The following is a 22,761-nucleotide window of genomic DNA, read 5'->3' as shown; positions in this document are numbered from 1 at the left end:
GAATAATTTTTCCCGAATGTAAAAATCCGAAAAATCAGCAGCTAAAATTCAAACAAACAGATTCCACTATCGGCGATCAGCGTTCCCGAAAATCAATAAATGCAACAAAAAAAAAAAAAAGATGGGTACGTATTCTGTGATGGTAAAGCGGAAATTACTGCATGAAAATCGTGCTGCGCTTCCCCAAAAATTTCCAACAACGTGTGTTCGGTTCACGATATCGGATACGTATTCGTAGCCTGATTGCACAATGTACATCAGCTGTTGGCTATGTGTAGGTGTGTGATCTCGATATAAAGGAAAGGAGAGGGCGTGTAGGAATCAAGTTTCGGCCCTCAAAAGCCTCGTTCCGTTCACGGAGAGCGATCGAGCCGTATCGAAAAGCACTCGACGCGACACGTCGTCGACGCAGCTTTTCCAATCGAACGACGTCGATCGTTCGATGCGAACGAAAGGAGCCACAGCTTCCTTTGCTGCAGTTTGGAACATGGGATCGTCGATACGATCGTTACCAATCGAAGAGACTGCAGAAGGAAGAAGGCTTGAATTAATAATGGCGAGCGTTGAATGGTCCTCGTGTTTTTGGGAAACGAATCCTTCACCTTCGACGAATGTTTGGGAAATCGAAGAAAAGACAGTTGCTTTGAAAACGTAAAATTGTTTGAGAAAGGTTCAAGGGGATGGAGAATATCAATGGAAAGTTTCACTGCCGGCGGAAGTGATAATTATAAAATATGAAACTAGTATAATTCATGATTATTGAATTTAGATTTTTATATATTTGTGAGAAAATAAACAAAAATTAGAACAAAATATAGGTACGCATATGGTAAACTGCGTCTCATAATTATACAATAACCTTGCAATTTTCAATTTTTATATGTTAATATGATAAGCAATTTTTTAATTGAACCACGTCGATGTTTTAATGCAGAGGATGTAAGGAACCGCAATTTTCTTCGATCTAATGTATGATTATGAACGCAGCCATTACCAACCAAAGAATACGGAAAGAAAGAGAGGTTGAATTAATAACAGAGAAACGTGAACACTTGGTCGAACGGTCTTCGTGTTTTTAGAAAACGAATCTCCACCAGAAAATGTCCGCTAAGTAATCGATGAGAAAATGTTCTACGTGAGAACGAAAAAGTATCTGAGAAACGTTTAACAGAAAGAAGAAGTTTAATGTAATTTTGCTGGGAATGGAAATAATTAAATTTTTCCACATTCTGACAGATATATCATTGCAACACGATAAACAGGATCATAAGTTTGTTGACAACTTCACTCGCAACTTCTCGGAACTTTTTACAGTCCTTTTTAATTCTTCCTAACGACTGCAGGCTAAGTAGATCTACGAGTTTATGTTAAATCATAAATATTACTATTACAATTTTTTTAAAAATACATTTCTAAAGGAAAAAGTTTTCATTATTTCACATAACCGAGTATAATTAATAATTTTCTACCTCAAACTTTCTATTTCAAACTGATTTTCTGAAAAATTTGTTTCTTTAAGTTATGCGACTATTCCAACAAAAAAGATTAAATAAATGATCCCAATTCATGCAACGCATGAACGCATTTTCAAAAATCCACGACTTTTATCTATTATATGTTCTACGCGTACCTCTCTATTGTTCTTGTAAAAATCTACAGAAAAAGCAAACTATGGGGCGGACAGATAAGAAAAGAAAGAAGTTTATTTCTTGAGGTAGCGGTGCGAGCAATTTTCTCTCGTGCGGGCGACGGGGCACGAGAAAAACAGAAGGAACGAAATCGTTTCGTCGGTAGCTGCGTTGCGTGATTACATCTTACATGATATCGTGAATAATTCCGCGAAACTCTGAGGCACGTACAGCTTTGCTGGCTGCATCCAGAATTAGCTGAAACGGAAGAAGAATCCGCGTAGTGAATTGTAGAAATAAAGTCTTGAAACGATTCTAGGAAATACCGAAGAAGCACGAACAACCTTCCGAACCCTAAAAAGAAGAAAAGAAAGATAAAAGAATTTTCGTAGAATGGTGAACGTTCGATGTTTGCAATAACTATTAACTTACCAAAGACCAACGTTACAGTAACGCGACATCTTATTTTCAAATTTTTCAAATTTCAAGTTTACATTTCCAAGTGGTCGTCAGATTTCTACATCTTAAAATTTTTGGACATTTCGCGAGGAACTATTTGATTACTTTCGAACAAAAATTACTTGCTAAAAATGTAAAGTTAGCAAAACAATAGACATTAGGAAACAATGGTCAAATATTATGCTCATAATTTTCCAGCCTTACTCTTTGAAATTACATATTTAACACGGAACTGTATCATCTTCAATCGTGGCAATTTTGAAATACTGCGATATATATTCTCAAGGTTATTTAATAAAGTAGAAAATTACTAAATCAGATATTCACTATCTGTGATTTCATCGTGAAACAAAAGAACGAACAACGTGGCGAGATTTCATACGAAGGTGATTTTGCACCGCAACTTGGAGAATTCCATTGCTTCGGGTTATATCTTGAAAAACTGGATGTAAAGTAGAAAGGAAAAAGAACAAAGAAGATAGAGAAAAGAATCCGAGAGTGGAACGAAAAGCAAGTTGACGAGTGAACAGCTTGAAAGTGGCTTTGATTGTGGTTCTCGAGCGCGCTTTTGTATCTCAGTGAAAGAAATCCGAACAGGGGTGAGGAGAATTATTTTCCTTTATTAAGAATATTTATAGCTGATAGTTGGTACTTAACTTGTAATATTTTCACTCCATCGCGTGGAACATGAAATAATCGAAATGTATGTATTACGTATCGAAATGGCTGCTATTTAATGCGAGTAAAATATATCTAAATTTCGTAAAATGTTAGTATATAAAAGTTTCGTCTTTCGTGTCTCATGAGTAAAACAATAAATCTCCGTCAGATTAAGATAAATAGTAAACTAAAATAAACTCCCATTTACGTGATTTCAAAGGCAGATTTAAATATTCTTGAATATGTAATCTAAAGTTTAAAAAGTTTTATATTCCAGCTTTGACCGCTTTCGCGCATTAAAAATTATCCATTTTTCTCATTGTCCTGTGAATTACGTTGCACGTAAACATTTTAGTACGCTCGTTATTGGTGAATTAACTTTCGTTGAAACTTTTACGGTATCTTTTTATGAGATTTGTTGCTTTTACTGTCCGAATAAATATCTTGCAATACTTAAAGTTTAAACGATGGATGTATACGAGTTTGCTACGAGCGACTATGGTCGCCTGGTACACAACGCTTGCATTTTCTCAGATTGTTCCTACGAAAAGCAATAAAAAAAATAAGCGAATCACGTACATAACAACATTACATTCGTAATATTGACCTTTTTATGTGTTCTCCCTCTGAATGTCACATGTAGTTTTATTACTTAAAAATTTTAGTGTCAAGATATTGGTATGATCTATTTTGTTAACAAGAAATGATAGAATGGTTTTAAAAAAAGTATGTATAAGAAAAATTATTTTGCAATAATAGTTCATTTATATCGTAATTGGTTCATTTATATAATATAGGTACGTTCTCTCCATTACTAATGATTTGCAAACAATACATAAGCCAATTTTCTACTCGTGGAAAAAGCTTGTAAAGCGTATAATAACGTTATTAGATAAAATAAGTAGAATACCTACAAAAAGTAATTGTACTACATACACTTACTTTGCATAAAGTTTCTCCCATCGAGCGCTACATTTCATTTTCAATAATTTGATATTGTTGTAGCCATATGAAAGTGCTACTAAATAATACGGAATTTAATATACTTACTCGATGATATAATAAATACAATGATGTACAAATAATTTTTGTAACCACTGTACGCTTCCATATGGAAAAAAAATCAATCTTTGCTGATATTTTAAAATTGACAATTTGTAAAATATATTAGCCTCATAACCGTCAACGAAGTCACGCCTGATGCGAAACAAGGAAACTTCAAAGAAGAATCGCGCAAACATCAAACGACACACTCTAAAAATCATCCCTTACCTACCACTTTCCGACTTCTAAAACTCGTATACTCCGACTCATCCTTCTTCGCATTCTAGAACGCCCCTTAAGTGGAGCGACGCGCGTTAACGAGCTGCCTGCAGCCACCCTCGAAATCTCGATCGTGGAAAACAGAGTGACACGTTTTGTCCTTGTCACGTGAGGAACAACACGATCGTAACAAGATAGTCAGCGTTTAATACGACTCTGACGGGCCGTATAACGTAGCCGTGCCTTATCACGAATCGGAAATCAATCGTTCATAGCGACCTCATCCTTTACACTCGAATGACCTTTTACATGCGCGCAATCGATAATGAGGGACGTGTATAATCATCGGTCCGGTGAGTCGATGCTTTATTTTCGCGTCCTTACTCGGCTCGTTGCCCCGTGTTATCCCTCGAATAGGTACACGTACAGTAGCTCACGAAAGTATTTCAATATTTATCATGGAACACCATTGCGCGTATATTGTGCGTGTTGTGTAAAACATTTCGAAATTTTATTAACACTGACGAGACACGATCGTCATGGTTCTAATGATAAAACTCGAAAGCGATCTGAAAATTATGTAGACAAAGTTACGAGGTATTTACTACAAGCATATCTACTCAATAGAAAATTGGTGTATTAGAACAGTCGTTTTAAGGATATATGTGGCGAATGTTAGAAACGACAGCACTGAATATTTAGGCTTATCGATATAATGGATAATTAACTGTTTCAGTGCTCTCTGTCATCTTCGCGGAATATATTCTTGCGCTAAATATCTTGTTGCAATTTTAGATTTGTTTGCAACTTTATCGACATGATCGTAATTAGATTTTCATGTATTTATAGAAAATTTGATAGTGCAGAATTTCATAATATGCACATAATATGAAATATGCAGAACATAATGCTTCCTATAATACTTGGTATATAAAGCAATTTACTGAATTTGAATAAAAATCCGCGGTCTAGGTCTTGTTACAGTGTTTATGAAATTTTCGAATATTTCGTGTAACGTACATAATATATTCGGAAAAGGGGTCCATAAGCGTTCCAATACTTTTGCGAGCAACTGTAACAATGCCGCACCCTTGTGCGTCTTTGACGTCGTCGTTGTTCGCCTCCGCGGTTTTACGCGATTACACCGCATTAGGGGCCGTTTACATGGACCCTGTGAACTAGAGCCAGCCAGAATCCCTGTGGGACAGACGCCGCCAGAGACGAAACCAAGGGAGGGACAGGGGTTGAAATGTTTCAGCATGAAAGTGCAAGTAATTAATGAGACGCAATGTCTTATCGACCGGTTAATTAAATGTTTTCGCTGCTTTTAGGGGAAGTAGTGAGAATTCTTGGGTATTGTCTTGTGATGCTAATATGCTGCATTATCTTGTTAGGCCATGGTTTCATCATGGCTGGGATGCGTTCGAAGTTAATGAATTTTCGGATGCTAGAAAACTTGTAATTATATAATTAAGAATTATTTCTAGCAAAGAGTGGTGGAAACAACTTTAACTATTTATGAAGTATAAATAGAGATCATATTGTGCTAGGTAATTTACTATACATGATATATTTTTGTAACAATGGTAATGGAATTTTATTTTCTCGAAAAAACTAATCGTTCGAAGATAGTATGTCTACAGTCGTTCTATAATCTTTATAATGTAAACTTGAAAAGCGAATGGATAATTTTTCGTTACTTTTACCCGACCATTTTATCTTTTAGTAATAATTTAACCAATTTCTACGGTATACTAACACTAATTATGGCAATACTGTATCAACATGATAAAATGATATTTATGTATTAATATAGTGAAATAATTTATATTTGAATTAACGTTTAATCATATCAACATTGATGAAACATTAACAGGAGCACAATTAAATTCATGTTAATTACAAGTTAAACGAAAATGCAGTTAGAACAAAGTGCGCGTTCAATTCAAAGCTCCTGCCTTATCCCAAATTTCGTTAATCGTGAATTCATATGGGACAGGACTTGTATACGTGGCAATCTGTATCATCGAGGATCCTGTCAATCAAGAACCGGTGCAATCAGAGAATCGACCAGTGCAGAATCTGCACTAGGAGGCAGCTCGTACAATCAGAAAGCTGAATAATTTGGAACATGCGCGATCGAAAATCCGAGTAACCGAAAACCTTTCCAATTCAATACGTTTTCACGACGAATTTGAAAAGTCGGGAAATCTACACGTTTCGGGAAATTGAGCAGTCCAAAACATGTTCAATCGGAAATCCGATCAATAGGTAGTCAAGATTTATGTAACTCGAACAGTTTCGAGGGACACTTTTGAACGTAAATATGCATATGTAATTGTGGGATGATTCAGTTGAAAATCTATATATATATATATTTGGTTATATATATAACCAAAAATTCATCGAGCCTGGATATTGAGAATTGATGCGTAGAATTTGTTGTGATCGAATAGTCATGCATGTAGTTCGCTTTTTGACAGTAAAACAACTTTATGTAAAGAATAAAGAAGATTCTGAATAATTAACTACACATATGAAAATAGGAATTTTTCCAAGAAATAGTTGATTTCTAAACAAAATTCAAATTTCATTTATGGGTTATGCGATCTGAATTTAATTGTTAAAAATCTCGTTTATTTTCTATAACTTTGGTCCATTTTCCTAGCAAATGAAAAACAAAGCATGAGATACAATTCGCTTTAAAAAAAATATTCGCGCTTCAATTTTGAATAAAATTCATTTATAATCTAAAATAGAATTTCTATACATTTTTACTAATTAGAATTTTATTCGTGTAATATAAAGTTTATTTAAAATTTATGATACCAAATCTATTTAAAATTCGTGATATAAAATTTATTAAAAATTTTATATTATAATCAAATGTTTATGGAGAGAGATTTATAGAGCACATTCAAAAAAGTTGTAGCAGCATTCTTTTTTTCCATAAACTCGTTTTGTTCTTTCACAGCCGTCGCCCAGGCCGGAGAAGGTTGACCGCGTGGTAATTGATGGTCACGTGATACCCAACAACGTCCTCTTCACAACACCGACACCTCACAATGTACCTTATGAAACCCTTGCGTTCACTGACAACGTCAAGGTCACCGTTAGCTTCCTCAAGGAACACGATAAAGGTAGGTGATCACATTTTATGGGAAATTCGATAAACTTACAATGAAGCATGGTATTAGTAAAATTACTAAAAAGCGTATTAAAATTTAAGCAGAGGAGGAAAGTTTTAAACGACGTTTTCATCCATTTTAGAGGACACAGTGAAGGCATTAGTGATATAAATGAAGACTGATGTAGAAAGGCAATTTGCCGAAATTAAATTATATAAACTCTTCACAGCACGTTTCCATTTATCTTCTTAACGAATACTAAAACTCAAGTAACCGTTATTTTTGCCGCTTAAAATGGATCTAGTATATGGGGCGTCTCATTTAAAAATTACACATGAAATTTATTATTTGAGATGATGATAAAAAGATTTATTATAAACTGCAACATCCTATAATAATACAAAAAAAAGAACAAACATTGATGTGCGGAAAATATTAGTGATGTTAGAGGAATGTTCAAGAAGTTCTTGAGAGAAATCTTTTTATCGTTAAATGTATTTTTTAAACGTCATAAAATAACGTATTGTTCAATCATAAGAGCATCAAATGGATGAAATAATTTAAGTGTTGAATTTAAGTGAGACGCTCTATATATATTAGGAAGTTTCGCTGCCTCTTAATGTCCTTAAATTATCTTCACTGCCATTAAGTTCTTAACCTATGATATATATAGAAGGAATATTTGATTTTAGCTTAAATTTTGATAAATTGAGTTAAAAGTTTTCAGAGATATAATGACATCTGACTGAGTATACTTTGAAAGTAAATTTGAGAGCTGCGACTATCTTTTAAAGTTTCATGATACGGACCCTTATATCATATTATTGTCCGTCAGAAGCTATAAAATATTTGTTTGAAAAACTTTTTCCCTATCTCCGGTAGTGCCTAGGATAACATCAGAGGAGCGAAACTTTGGATAGTAGTTTTATCCCCTAAACTTGAATTACAGCGGTTAAAAAATACGTGTCTTTCTATTTTTTTTATTGCTTTATGAATGTCTCAAGTTTTATGAAAACTGCGCATTAGAAGTTAACGTCTAGTAATTATTACCGATTGTATCATTAACTGATAATTACTGCCTTATTAACTAGGAATTATCACTGATTCCTAGGTGTGTAAATATCAAATACATATAATATAAACTTATAATATATGTAAACAATAATAATAAATCCTAATTTTACTAAATATTACTAATTACCAATTCTTCATCGTAATTCAAAATAATTGAATTCTCTTTTCAAATCACCATCTATTCAACGATAAGTAAATACATAATAAGAGAAACATCGCGATATAACCAGAAACGACTTTAATCGAACATAAAATCAGTCCGGGAATTATCTACCAAAGAATTAATCTTGGCGATCGTTTCGCTTCGTAATCAATTACACAGCAGTGTTACCTAGTCGTACTTTGTGCAAGCATAATGTATCGTTCGGTTTAATAATTGTTAATATATTTTCAGTTTACGTGCAATCGAATACCATGGTTGGTGACGTGAGCCATCCAACCGGAGTCGTGTTAGCAGAAATAATTAAGCCGAACATTCCAGTGCGCAACGGTGTAGTCCACTTGATTCAACGACCTCTTATGGTCGTCGATACCACAGTGAAGGACTTCCTCGAGGTCAGTGCTTGATCCATCTTCTGTTATTTATTCTACGTACTACCTTGTCTTTTTCTTTTTTTTTTTTTTTTAATTAATGGCAGATACACAAAGCGGTAATCGATCTTTTATCGAGGATCGAAACGACTGTGTCAATCGTACGACGATAACGTGTCTTACTGCCGCATCATCATCATCTATTCATCTCGTCCCATTGTCTGCCGCAAATAATGACACTTACTCCCGAATATGAATTTGCCTAACGTCTCGTCGCGCAAATTAAGCGGAATCGGTGCAGGAACAAGCTCGAAAGGTGATCTTTTGTTTCACACATTCGACCCGACCAAATCGAAATGCACGATTTTAGACCATTTGTCTGCGAAATTGAAATAAATCGATTTTTTGGTAATACTTGTTAATAAGGAGTTGAACTATTTTTACAGGCAATATTTTTTCAAAAGATTAATTCTTCGTTCCAATGGAATATACTAAATTATAGAATTTTGTTTTAATATGCTTCAGGGATATAGAGGACTCTCAATTGTTTATGATAATAATGCGAATTTTATTAAAGCTATTTACTAATTTATACTTTCGCTGTACGTAATACAATTTTATGAAGCGAAGCTGTTGATTCATTCATTTAATATATAGGAAGTTATTTTAATTTGATTCAGAGAGATGATAAACATAGTATACTTTCTGTGGTTATCGTATAATTATGCAAAGTGAAACTCTGTGTTGATCATTCTTTCAGTGGGCGAGTATTTTAATGAATGTTATATATATCTAGATATTTCCAAAATTGATCACATCGTCGTATTATCACAAATTGCAAATAAGGTTATATAGAACTATAAAATTTTGTACAACATATCATTATGAATTTCTTTCGTTTATTTTCGACTCAATTTCATACTAGAATCATTAACTCATTAAGGATCATTATCGTGTTAACGCAACATATTACTAATTTTTATTTCCAACATCTTCCATTGATTTCCTCATAATAAATTCATATTATTGAATTCTATCGAACCTATATAGTGATTATGAAAAAGAATTCCAAGAATCTGTTTCATACTATTTTACTATTTCTTCTTAGACGCTATAATTTTATGAAACTTGAAGAAACTGAAGTATCTCACAGCAACATGATAAACTGTGTCTTTTTTTCAAATCATAGCCCTTCTTTTTATTTAATACACTTTTTATATTTTGATAATATTTGATATTGCGATCTACCACCTTCAAAACATTATTTCACTGCTTGATCCTTGATGGATTTAAGAGCCTCTTTTCTGTTGAATCAGGTGTAAGACTAGGATATAAAAATTCGAAGAAAAGAATTTTCTAAATTTTCTAGAACAATATAAAAAATTTTCTAAATCTTAGAAATGATAAAGTATTAACCTCTGCATATTCGAATCGAAGGGAGGATATTTCTTTTTCAACTCTGTCTCGAAATTGTAAACGTAGAAGTTGTTTAAGGTGCTAGTTTATAAGTGGACTCGCAATGTATTTACCGCATTGTGCCTTCAGAGCCTGGTAGACTGGCGAAAGAATGACGGTGAGTTTCCCTATTGTCGTGAACGTTATTTCGCGAGTTCCTTTTGATATCTGTATGAAAGCTCTCTGGAACTACCTCTGGTCGAAACGTTGGTATTCTTCGTTCCCCTCTTTTTCGCGTTTCAAAAGCCTTCGATCTCAATGGATTCGGCTTTGTTCGAGACAGCCTGCGGCGTTCTGGCCGTGTTGAGACGTTAAAAGTTTAATCACCTATCAATAATTTAGATTTCTCGACGATACGATTCATCTCATTCAAACGTGTATCGATACGACCAGTGTTATGGAATATTATAGAGAGGCAGCTCTTTGGAGACAAGATAGAAACTTAACGATGCGATTGAAATTTTAATAGTCGTGCAGAAATCTTTTATATACTTGAACCGTACCATAATGATACTATTTTTCAATTATAGCTTTGCAAACAGTCGGATCTTATAATGTTATCTTAATACGTACAATAATTCGATTATTATAATTTACTGATTGATGTGAATTATATAATTTATAATTTATGATGAAATAAATTGAATGTAGGATTTCTCGCAGATTTATATTATCCATTTGAATATTTAGTTGTACCATAATGAAAAAATTTATTAGATCGAAGTTATACAAATAATTAATTTCCATGAGTATAGTCACAATATCGTATCATAAGACTAGATGTTTAAAGGAGCGCAACAAAATAATTTCATCTTTTTATTTACTTACTTAATGCGACAAACTTGTTACGATATCTAAAATCATAGTAGTTGTATGTACATACATATAGATAGCACAACTTTCTCTGGATGATTAAGTGTAATAGATATTATTTTCACTCGTTAATTGAATTAAAGTATCTACGAATAAAAAATTAAAGAGTATAATATTCCAATGTGATCAAGCATGTTCTTCGTGGAGGAAAATAAATATCGATCGATACTGGTAGAATGAACGGGTTAAATCCCCATTAACAAGAATTCCCATGACAAATACAGGGGAGGCAGACCTGGATTTCAGAGTAACAGTCCATCAAATTTCGCGCAATAACGATTACCCCATTCGGTTTGAGTGATGTGGCTTTCGTGGCTATGTAACATGTGTCAAAATATATGTACACAACCGTCGCAACTGGCAGTGATTACACGTTCGCGTTGTATTACATCGTATCTATAGAGCCAAGCGAGATCCTTTGACATTGCACTGTGCCCTGTGCATCGTGCGCCACGCGCCATATCACGTTCAGAGTGTACGAACGCATCGGGACCGCGAATACTAATGCTTCTCTAATGCATCACGCAGTCAGAATTCACAATAAACGTCACCCCGAAAACAAAATAACTTCTCGGGTCGATTTTAATCCTCCTACGATCTTGCTAACTTTCCGGCCTAATTAACAGACAACGAATATTTATGCAAATTTAAATTTCCATGGAAACAATCAGAGAGGTAAAACCCGAACAGAACATCGTTTCGCGCATATTTAAAATCATCAGTTGCAGATTTCAAATCGTCATGTTTCATAAATTACCATTTCGCCCTCTCTTTTCTTGCTACAATTTTGTAATTTATGATTAGAACGTGGTGAAAAATTTCTGTTTCACTATGAGCTGTCGTCAATTATATATATGTAACATTCACGTAAAATTAAAAATTGCATTATGCTAGGGTATTCCGTAATTTTTCGCTCCACGTTCTATTACATTATTTATAAATGAAATTTCAGTTGATCCCATAAATTTTCTCACTACTTTCGTAGCCGTATTATCAAACCCTTTACGCGGCATTTTAAATTACAATGTTATTTGCGTTTGGAAACTTTGTTATGATTTTTGTCGTATGCCGGTGCGATAAGTTTGTGTACCTAGCTGTTGCAGTAGCTTGAGAGGAACTCTTCGAGCTAGGTCGAAGAAGAATTAGCTTAACCTATTTCAAGATAAATTCGGTTACGGTATTTTTACCTACCTAGATTAAGGTAAGGAAAAAAGTAAATTCCAAACTGAATCTGATTAAGTACTAAAATTTACCGAATCTTCTGTTACATAAAGATGAAACCATCTATAAATAATAGAAAAGTGTAGAAAACTGGGCCAAAGTACATCTCTCAATATCAAAATCAAGGAACAGTACACGACTTAAAAAGTTACATAAATCAACCATTCTATTGTCTTTTTTATACTTAAAGTTTTATTTTACGGTAATATTTTATCTTACAATTTTACGCCATACCTTTTATTTACGCCATAAAATAGAGATTTTCAGGAAGGATAATTTTTTGTGATCTATTTTTACGATGTTAGATGAGTGACATCTGACAAAGTGATTCAATTTTTGCTGCACGCTTGATCCCGAATATTGCAAGATATAAATTTCAATTATTACTAAACTAACAGGAATTGAAATGCTAAATTAACAAAAAAATGATAGTCCGATTTCATATTAATATAAATTAAATAATATTTGGAATTTTTTGACATTTCAATTTTAGATGCCAACGAGAGAAGCTGGTCTTTCAATTTCAATATAAAAATTTGAGCAATAATAACATTCTATTATTCGTAACGTGATTGACGTCTATGTTCTTTTTTTTTATTATAGATAGTTATCGTACGATAAAACGAATTCTGGCATTTTATACAACGTAATTTGAATCCAATTAAAAATGTTTTTTAATAAATGGCTTCGATAAATACAAACAAAAGCCTCTTGTATAATTTAACTACATACCATTGTTAGTGAAATGTTATAAGTTATAAGTTACCAATATTAATAAATATCCTTACATAGATAGCAATAATAAACTTGATAATGAAACACATAGGATCCAACGAGTAAATTTCTCAAAATATATATTATTCGATTTACATGTATATATTTTTCTTTTTTCTCAACCAAATCGCTTGAACATATTACTCTACAAGTGACTTCATTTAATTTTGTACAGGTGCTTTAAAATACTCCGATAGTTTACCAAAGCATCACGCTACACACGTTCCTGTTATTCGATTACGAACAGCTATCGATAGGAACGGCCGTGGTATTTCAAACTTCTATGCGACAAGTTTTTCAATCGAAAAATAGAGTACTGGGAAGGTAACCATGATGAATTTTTCACATATTACTAATGTCATATTTTTAACCTCCGGACAAACCTTCTTTTTGCATTCGTATTTTATATAAAGATTTATTTCACTAAAGCGCCCTTTCCCCCTTTTTAATTCCTTTGAAGTCTATTTCAGCTCCGAGATATTAGATTTGTTCTTCCTACAACGACTTTACTGTTTACTTCGTAGAAGTCAGTTTTAAAGAGTTAAAGTTGGGAAATTGATCTTTACAAAGTGAAGCTTCTTCACGCAAGAAAGAAAAGCCGGATATTTTCTAATTGTAAGTCAAACAATTTCGGATTAAATACACTTCAAAGAATTCGTAAGATTTCGTTTTGGCGAAGAAATTTCTTTAGAGTAGATATAGTTAAAATAATGAACAAACACAGGAGGCTCTTCTCCTACTGTATCGCTCGTAAATTAATAATACTCGTAGATACTCAACGATAAATAAAACGTAATAGGAATAGAATATTTATTGTATACCTTAAACATGAAAATATGTTTGCGTTAAATGTTTAAATGTATATAATCGAGTACTATATACATAATTCTAAATTTCCTTTCTTTTTTCATTTTTTCCAACAAACAGTTACGTATTATTCGTTCCTTATTTTTTCACATTTTTTCAACCCGACTAATTTATTGCAAAAAAATAGAAGCAAGTACTTGTTCAACAAATTGTATTGGTCACGCAAGTAGTTAAACCATCTGTTTCGCGTCTCTACCATTTTTCGTTACCGAAATGCGGTTATTTTACATGGAGCATAAACTTGAATCTTTCATCCTGTGCTTCCTATTTGCATCTTTACTGACCTACCGCACGTATCTACACGATAGCCGGTGAAAGCTGAATCAGCATTTTTTTTCGTACTGCTCATCGTACATACGACGTACGTACGTATTTCCGCAGACGGAAGCAGGTCACCGTGTTTTGCGGTTTTGCCAGTCACCATTCTACTGATTATATATATCTCCTACCCTTTAAAACCGTGTATCTCGGGAGCCCCCATTGTAATATCATTTTAAAGTGAAGCAATTTCTCGAAAACATGTCTTCTCTTACATATTTGAAGCGAATTTGGAAAATTTCGCTTGATTTGATCTTATACATACGAATATATGTACCAATAACACATGCAGTGGTCTATCTATGTTACGTCATAGCTATCGCTATATTTATAGTCTGTACAATTTATTATTATTCGTATTATTCGTATGACAGTGGAAAAGTTTATTTTTATTAAATGTAAACGAGAAAATAAAATCAAAACAGAAAGTGTCACCTAGTGGATATTATATAACAAATATACTTTTACTGCAAGTATGCTTACTTTTGGATATTTTTGCTCCCATAAGATTTTCATAAGTACGTAAACATCCACAATCTATATATAGCTAGAGTTACAGTCACGATGTTTTAAAAAAAGATTAATAACATTCACAAAAAAAAAAAGGATAGGAAAGGAACACTGTTATATTGAAAAAATAACAACGTTGAGCCATGTGTATCCTTTATTCTAAAATATATAATTTACTATTAAATTTTTTAATGTCTGTTATAACTGAATATTATTTATACATTTTTGCACACATATTTTGCATAATTTTAAACTCGCTGTTTAAAATTATATTTTTCAAGGAAAGGTTAGTTCCTCGTGATTGCTCTGCTATCCAAGTAAATTACGGCAGAAAATCCATCGATTCGCATGCAAATTTAACAAATTCATTTCTAAAGGAGACTCTCTCACACACACACATACAGATGCAATCCCTTGACGACAAGGATTCTCCTATCAATTCGAATTGAACCGCCCTCGTACATCTCTCTAGAACGTTCAGAGATATCGAGCTAACGTTATCAATTCGCGACGAAGCGAAGGCAAGAGCATCGTTGTAGCCCGTTTACAAGATAAGCTAACGGTAGGCGTGTTCTCGAAGAAGCACGAGCGGAGATGAGAGGAAAAGGGTCATGCTTTACGAAACTCGTAAAGATTCTATCCATGACAGAGTGACGCCAGCCATCGTATCGTAACGATTCTAATCTCCACCTTTGTCATTATGTCACTCGATCGATGGACTATTGAAGAACGTGAATAATAATATATCTAACGATGGTAACTACAGGATCAGAGAGAATAATTTTATTTCGATGTTAAATGTAAAAGTGCAGTCAAGAAAAATATTATTATCTATATCATTTTCATGAGCCATTCGAAAAATTAATAAGCACTATCTTATTGTGTCCTAATTGTCATTATGAAATGTTATCCGCATCGTCGCGTTTTCTGAATACAATCAATAGACATTGCAGAACAATATTATAGAATATCGAAATAATGAAACGATTGTAGAAGTATTTAATTGAACTGTGAAAACAATTTCAGTTTCTCTACTCTTAATTCTTTTAAATATTCTCGTTCGTGCTTTAATCAGAAACTTACTTTAATCAGTATCTTACTAACGTGAAATAGAACGAATGGTTTTTCTATGATTATGGATGAACTGTCGTTTTATATATTATTTGATTGCTTTGATATACGAAGTTCGCCAGACTCATCTTCTTTAACCATAATCTAATAGAAAACGGTATATCTCATGGACCCATAACACACTCTTCACTCTCAGAGTATTTACGATGCCTCTACCCTATTTATTTCGAAAAATTGCAATATTATATTTACCAGAGTCTGTATATCGGTACATCGGTTAGCCAACTTCATTAACGTTAACAGTTTATTCCTCAGGTAATCCCTCTATTTCCCTCCTTCCTTTCGCTTCCTATTTCTCTGACAAAGTACGTGCGCACTGCTCTCGACGAGAGATGGTGTGTACCTTTGTACTTCCTTGCTAAATCGGATTACACTCTCGTGTCGCGCCTCGTGTACACTGTAAAAACGAGTTAATAGCAAAGGCGAGCTAGCATCCCTTCCTAGAGAATACGTCTAAATCCTGCGTTCGCGCTCTTGATCTCCGGATTCTGCTGCAACAGCGTTATTGGACGCTGTCGCGAACCGTGCACGCCACGTGCTCTATCGTTAAACATCATCTTTTACCCTTTGACTGCATCGCGGCGCCGTTTGGAAGTTATTAAACTGAAGTTACTCGTTAGGCCAATTAGAAACGAGGGACTCTCTCTGTGGCGATCGCCGCGAGGACACGCGCTTAAATCAGCTCGTTGTCGCGTTTACGGTTTCTTCGTTGTTTTGAGGCGTGTTTCGATTTAAGAGAGATTTCAAGAATATAGTCGTTCATGTTGGACTACGTTTCTTGACTCTCGTTGCTCGTTGCAAGATTGAGGGAACAAATTTCGAGACAAAATTGATCTGGCAGTCGATCGTTTAATTAAGGTTGAGGATGATTAATAATTTTTGGATTTGTTAATGGGTGAAAAAATAAAATGAGAGGGGTTCGTATTAATATAGAGTCGAATTTGTTCTTATTTTAGAAGAATCTTTATAGTATACCTATTATTAATTCATTAGCGTAGACATAAACTCTGGCTCATATACATAAATACATTAATTAATTATAAACCTAGACTCTGACCTGGTTCCTAATTTATAGCAAGATATAGCTTACAGACATTGATAGACAGACAGGCATAAATTGACAGCATTATGGTATTACCATAAACTTGAACTAAATTATACATATATTGAAGAATCAAATCAAAATTATACGTAGTTCAGGTTTAGACAAAATAAATTGCCATTTTCTTCAAAGGATTAATTATGTAATTCATTGTAACTATGTCAGCTAATTTGAATTTATAATCTCTGCTAATTCTATAAAAATATGATAAATATGTTTATGAAATATAAAACTATTACGAGAATTGAACGCAGAATAAAACAAGAATAAAATTGCAAAATACAGGTGGAAGAAATCAGCTTATACGAGGTGCAATGCGTTATTCGACATTATTACATTCGGATCATATTTTTTTTTTTGGTTTCAGTAATCCTCGTTTTAATTTTGTAGACCAAAGGACAAGTTGAATTAGCTTACTTTATGAATACCAAAGATTACAAGTTAAATGAATCTCGTAGCTCTTAATTATGTAGCCATTGTAATTACATTGGAAGCAAGTTTTTGCTTTGATTTTCTTGCTGGATCCGGTGTTACAGAACCTGTTCATAGTCTTTTGAATTTAAATTACACAGCACTTGTCGCAGTATCTCTGACGAGTGTCAAAGATCCGACTGCTAAAGCGATAATTGACGTTTCAGCTTAACTTGTTATTTCCATCGATTGTAATACCATCGATTTCTGCGTTTTCCTTAATAGAGGAATTAGGTTAATCTTCCTTTTTACGTTTTACAAGTCTAGCGGGAGAAATAAATGTTTTTATACAGCAGCTTTTTTCGCTTCACTCTTACAATGTTGCATTTATATCACAATATAATGCAGTTTATTCCATTGGAAATATAATTTTCGATCTGCGCAGATAAATAAAAGATGCGAAAGTAAATACGTATTAAACAGACTCTCGAGGATACTTTAAAAAGTACTCACGGGGAAACCCTTTCGAGCTTAAGCCTGCTAAAATTCCTGATGCATTCGGTGTGTTCACTTCTACGTGATCGATGCATCGAGTATCGAACAATATTAAATTGTACCGCCAGCGTATTTCACTAATTCGTTTATTCACTCTTTTGCTGTATTGGAAATGGATCGTCGTGAGGAACGATAACGTTCTCCGTTCGAAAAGACATAAAAGGTACGCGGAATTCTATTCCCGTATCCCAATCAGGACGTTGTGCCGGTTTGCTACCATTTTTAAATCCATTATAATCTACGCGTACGTTGTGACAAATTACCATCGACAAAAGGTGAAATGAAAAAATTCCTTTCGTACGAAAACGATGATACCAGAAATTTCTTTATGGACGATATTTTCCCGTCTATCGATACTCTCTATGTATAATACATAAAAGTTGAACGCATAAAAGTCGGATATGTACACGCGGGATAAAGAAAACATTGATCCAGTTCCATTTTCACAGTTTCGAAACCAATACGAATCACTTGTCACACGATCGTTCATCTCGCGTATTTTATCGATAGAAATCAACACGATCCTCATCGTCATCTCCATCCGAAAAAAAAAAAAAACTGTCACTCGTGATCGTAACGCACGTCATGTACGATATCATCATATGTATACATATATGGATGTGTTTATATAATTGTCTGTGTATGTATAGATATATATATGTATGTATATATATATCTGTATACACAAACGTTTTACACAGGACAGCAAAATGGAATGTTCACGAGACAGCTGTCATCACATGCGATATATCGATTGTTCTTCAGCAATGATCCTCGGCACGTCTCGCCTACTGTCTGCACCAGATTCTCCCTGGACCGGACGTTGGATCAAAGGAGTTCTCTTGTCGAGACCTCGAAGGCTTCGGAGGCTTTTTCTACGACACACATATGTCCATATATTTCACGACTTTTCTTTGATCCAATTACGGTCCACTCTTTGTGTTGTGCATTTGTGCCCTCGCGTCCTTCTGAAACGACGCCGCGGATTCTTACGTAGGAACGTAAAGGAAGAATTTCTTTCTAATGAAGAAACAAAGAGAAAAACAAAAAGACAGAAGGATCCGTAAACGAAAATTCTCTCTTTTCCAAGAGAAACATTTCTTTTGGCGTGACAAATATATTTTTCGAATTCGCGTTCGTTTCAGGAGGTGACGTACTAATCACTTAATTTCAGGTTCGCTCGAAAATCAGCATTGAGACAAGCAAGAGATACTTTCGAACGAGAAAGTATGAGTAAAATACGAAAGACAACCAAAACACACAGTAACGATTTGGTGTGTAGGGGAGCACAGAAAACCCGTGTTCTGCCGTCACTGCACCGCCTCGTGTGTTTCACTTGCAGATCTCTCTCGCCTCTGCTCGCAGTATTCACCCTGTTTCTGTTAGATTTTTCACGTCCCCCTTCAAATCACCCCTTTTTCTCTATACTCTACAGTACCTTGGAATGTGCTCTCTCGCCTTTCGTTCACGCATCTTTGAACGAGAGACACGTTTCGACATATGTGCGCCGACACGATTATACATTTACGAGGGTGACTGCAGCATGTACGGAAACACGAACGGAAAGTCGTCCGTAGCTCATAGGAAATTTCAGGAATAATCTCACGTCAAATTACTCGGTGGGATTTATACGAATTTATTCGAGACACATATGTGGTGTTGGATTCACAAGTATGGGTTGCGACTACCAAGGGAATCGTATGAAAATAATTTTCTTGACTGTTTTTGGTTGGAATTATTTTGGTAGAAAATTTCATCACGATAGCTGGAACATTTGTTTGTTTCACTGCGATTACAATAGTGTTTTGTTTTATTAGTAGTTACGAAATTGAAATTTAATGAATGGGAGGATATAGCTCAATCTATATAACATAGAGGTAAAAAATAATAGAAGCTCATCGTATTTTTAAATTCTACATTAAACGTTTCAAATAATTTTAATTGTTTAAATTGCACAAAATTGGTACAAAAATCCGATAGAACGAACGTGTATGATTAAGAATATTCCGTAAAATATTTTTTAACTATCCCCGTTTTTCATGTACATTGAGGCACAATAGACTTATCGTACAGATGCGCAGAATATTTTTTATATTATTGCAGTGTTGTTTTCTTTTTTCAATTTTCCGAATTTTGGATTTTCGTTTATTATTCCGCTCGAAAAAAGATATAATAGATTTTAATTTTCAAGAATCACCACATACTAAATACTGTTTCTCGTTTAACAACAACAGTTATTTATAGTGAACGAAGCTTTTTATTGTTCTTTTAGGCATGACAAACTTCGATCAGTTAACAATGTTCTTTACTTCGATAAATAAATATGCAGTTACGTAACAAAGCCGAAAAACCGATTACCCCTTGATTCTGTTCAAACTGATATTGCGCAGTTTTTGACAAAATTAATTTTTGTACCAAGGGAAAATTGCAACACCACACGTTTTTTGCATTATTCGTTGCAAAGTAAACAGGAACCTCACCTTTTGAAATATTTAACACGATGTGGTTATTTTCCGTTCGTTTATTAATTTCCAATTTATTAAATTCCTCAAATATTGAAATCTTTAATTCCCAACAGTGTTGGGAATTATTTGAATTTTCTGTTTTTCTTTTTTTTTTCTCGTTTTCGAAGTTACAACACATACTATAAATCAAAAGTGTATTTGTCCAAAATAATTCTAACATTTTCTATGTTCAATTATTTTTCCACGACACCCAATCCAAATTGTTTTAGAGATTTTCAGGCTTTCCAATTTTCATAAATTTCTTATTTTAATTTTCAAATTATTGAAGTACTTTATAAAAGTACGATTTTGTTTTATCAGTAATAAAAACCTTTATCATTAAGTTAATTAATAAGTTATTAAAGCACAATGTTCCATATGCGCAACATGGAGCATGAAAATGTTAATTATCTACCAAACTAAATTTTTATTACAATTTAATAAGATGGCATAATAGATAACGATGGACAACATTCCTTCGTGTATCCGTGCATAGAACGAGAACTCTACCTTAGATACCTAATAACACGATTACATTACACTTGTATATAGATACATACGAATTTCCCGTACACATACTCACCGACTCGAGTCCATTCTCCACAGTCAGAAAATAAGTCGCCAAAGAAAACGAAAAAAGAGAAAGAACTACTTTTCCTTCAACTAGCTTTCTATTTTGAAGAGTTCACTTGTATCTTAACGAGTATCCCCTATTTAAGCAGCTTTTAGAATTTCCGAAACCGTTGAAATACCAAAGCTCTTTTTTAATTAAGAGACAGGAATCGAATGTCATCAATCGCTAAATTTTAAACACGCGAACGAAAATCAAAGAGGATATGTCAAAAAATGGCAAACTAAATAAATTTCTTAGAAGTCAAGGTGATGACTACTTTTTATTAATTTCTTAATTTCATTGCAAAAATATGATTAATATTCAATTCTCAAAAACCAAATGATCTACTTCCTTAATTTTATTTGTCGCAAGAAGATGGCACAAATGATGGGATATTCTAAGGTAAATCTAAAAGACAGTGTTTGCCATCAGCGTGGTGTCTTGAACAGCTCAAATGTCATCAAAAACTCAAAATCCTCAAAAATATGGAAAGAACCAAAAAATGTTATCAATCGGTAAATTTCGAATAAAGTGGTGCATTGAAATGATCTAACCGCTCTGGCACACGGTCAGGTAAATGGTTGCAGAAACGTTTGCAGGGAATATGATTTCGTCTGTGGCTACGTATAAAATGCTGCATTATTAATTTCACGCTGGCCAAAATTTACAGTCGACGATAAATTATTAATCGACCTGGAAGAGGAGTGGCAAGCACAGCCCTCGCACATTGTGATTCACACAAAGCCGCCGCGGAATTTCGACTGATTTATTGCGGAAAAGTTCGCAACTACGAATTCACGTCCTTCTAGGTTCGGTAAAAAATTAGATAGATTGGCAAGTGATGTGTTATAGTTTCTTTTCAACCATTTCGTCTCTTCTAAATGGCAAATGTTAAGTTTGAGTTCAAAAGAACGTACTAGGGATTTTAACGGCAACGAAATTGTATTTGGGAAGAAAAATTAACATTCGGACTACTGGCTAAGATTAGAATAAAATATTTTTGCCATAGAGATTGAAATAGAGAGTATAGGAAAACATAAAAAATGCAAGAAAAACGAGCTATTATTCAATTCGCTTCCAACTTTATCCAAGATTTTCATGATGACTAATATTTAAAATATCGATTTACTTTTATTCTTCGCGATATTAATTCACGGAATAGATAACTTTTTCCATAATGGAAGAACTATAAATGACAAGCCAATATGGCTTAAATTTTATTTAACAAGCCCAAATAAAAATATAGTAAGTATGATAAAAGATTAATTAATTTGTGTATTTCGTTTTTCTATACTCTTAATTACTATATAAATATAATAAATAATGATAATCGACGTCAAAATCTATTAAGTGCAAACACTATTAAGTATACGGATGTTTAACAAAATTTCAAAATGTTTTTCTAAAAAATTTTCTGCAAAAAAGGAACTTTTAACAGAGATATTTCATTTATTATATTTCATTATATTATAAATATTTCAATTTCTATCTTTACAATGGATCACCACTTTGTCATTTGTACTATTACTTAATGAAATATTTTCTCTCTAAACAGAATAATTTCAGTGTTTAATAAATAATTATCAGCGATTTAAAGATCAATTTATACGTCTATTGGGCGTTTTCAATAATGCAGGCGAAATCAAGAAAGTCACTTCGGTTTCTCACGATCGGAAGTAAATTC

The 22,761-nt window shown here is 33.7% G+C and overlaps 1 protein-coding gene across 6 annotated transcripts in view; it reads left to right on the top strand.

The window, feature by feature from the left end:
* LOC122571058 (fasciclin-1) overlaps positions 1-22,761 on the top strand; it is a 384,771-nt gene that overhangs the window by 305,942 nt on the left and 56,068 nt on the right. For all 6 annotated transcript variants that reach the window (XM_043734279.1, XM_043734278.1, XM_043734277.1 and 3 more), the window contains exons 6-7: positions 6,985-7,150; positions 8,607-8,767. In XM_043734279.1, coding sequence (XP_043590214.1) covers positions 6,985-7,150; positions 8,607-8,767 — 327 coding nt within the window. The remainder of the gene's footprint in view (positions 1-6,984; positions 7,151-8,606; positions 8,768-22,761) is intronic.

The sequence above is a fragment of the Bombus pyrosoma genome, linkage group LG9 (assembly GCF_014825855.1).
Source record: "Bombus pyrosoma isolate SC7728 linkage group LG9, ASM1482585v1, whole genome shotgun sequence".
Classification (NCBI taxonomy): domain Eukaryota; kingdom Metazoa; phylum Arthropoda; class Insecta; order Hymenoptera; family Apidae; genus Bombus; species Bombus pyrosoma.
The sequence above is the reverse complement of the archived record's forward strand: the minus strand, read 5'-3'. Positions and strand labels throughout refer to the sequence as shown.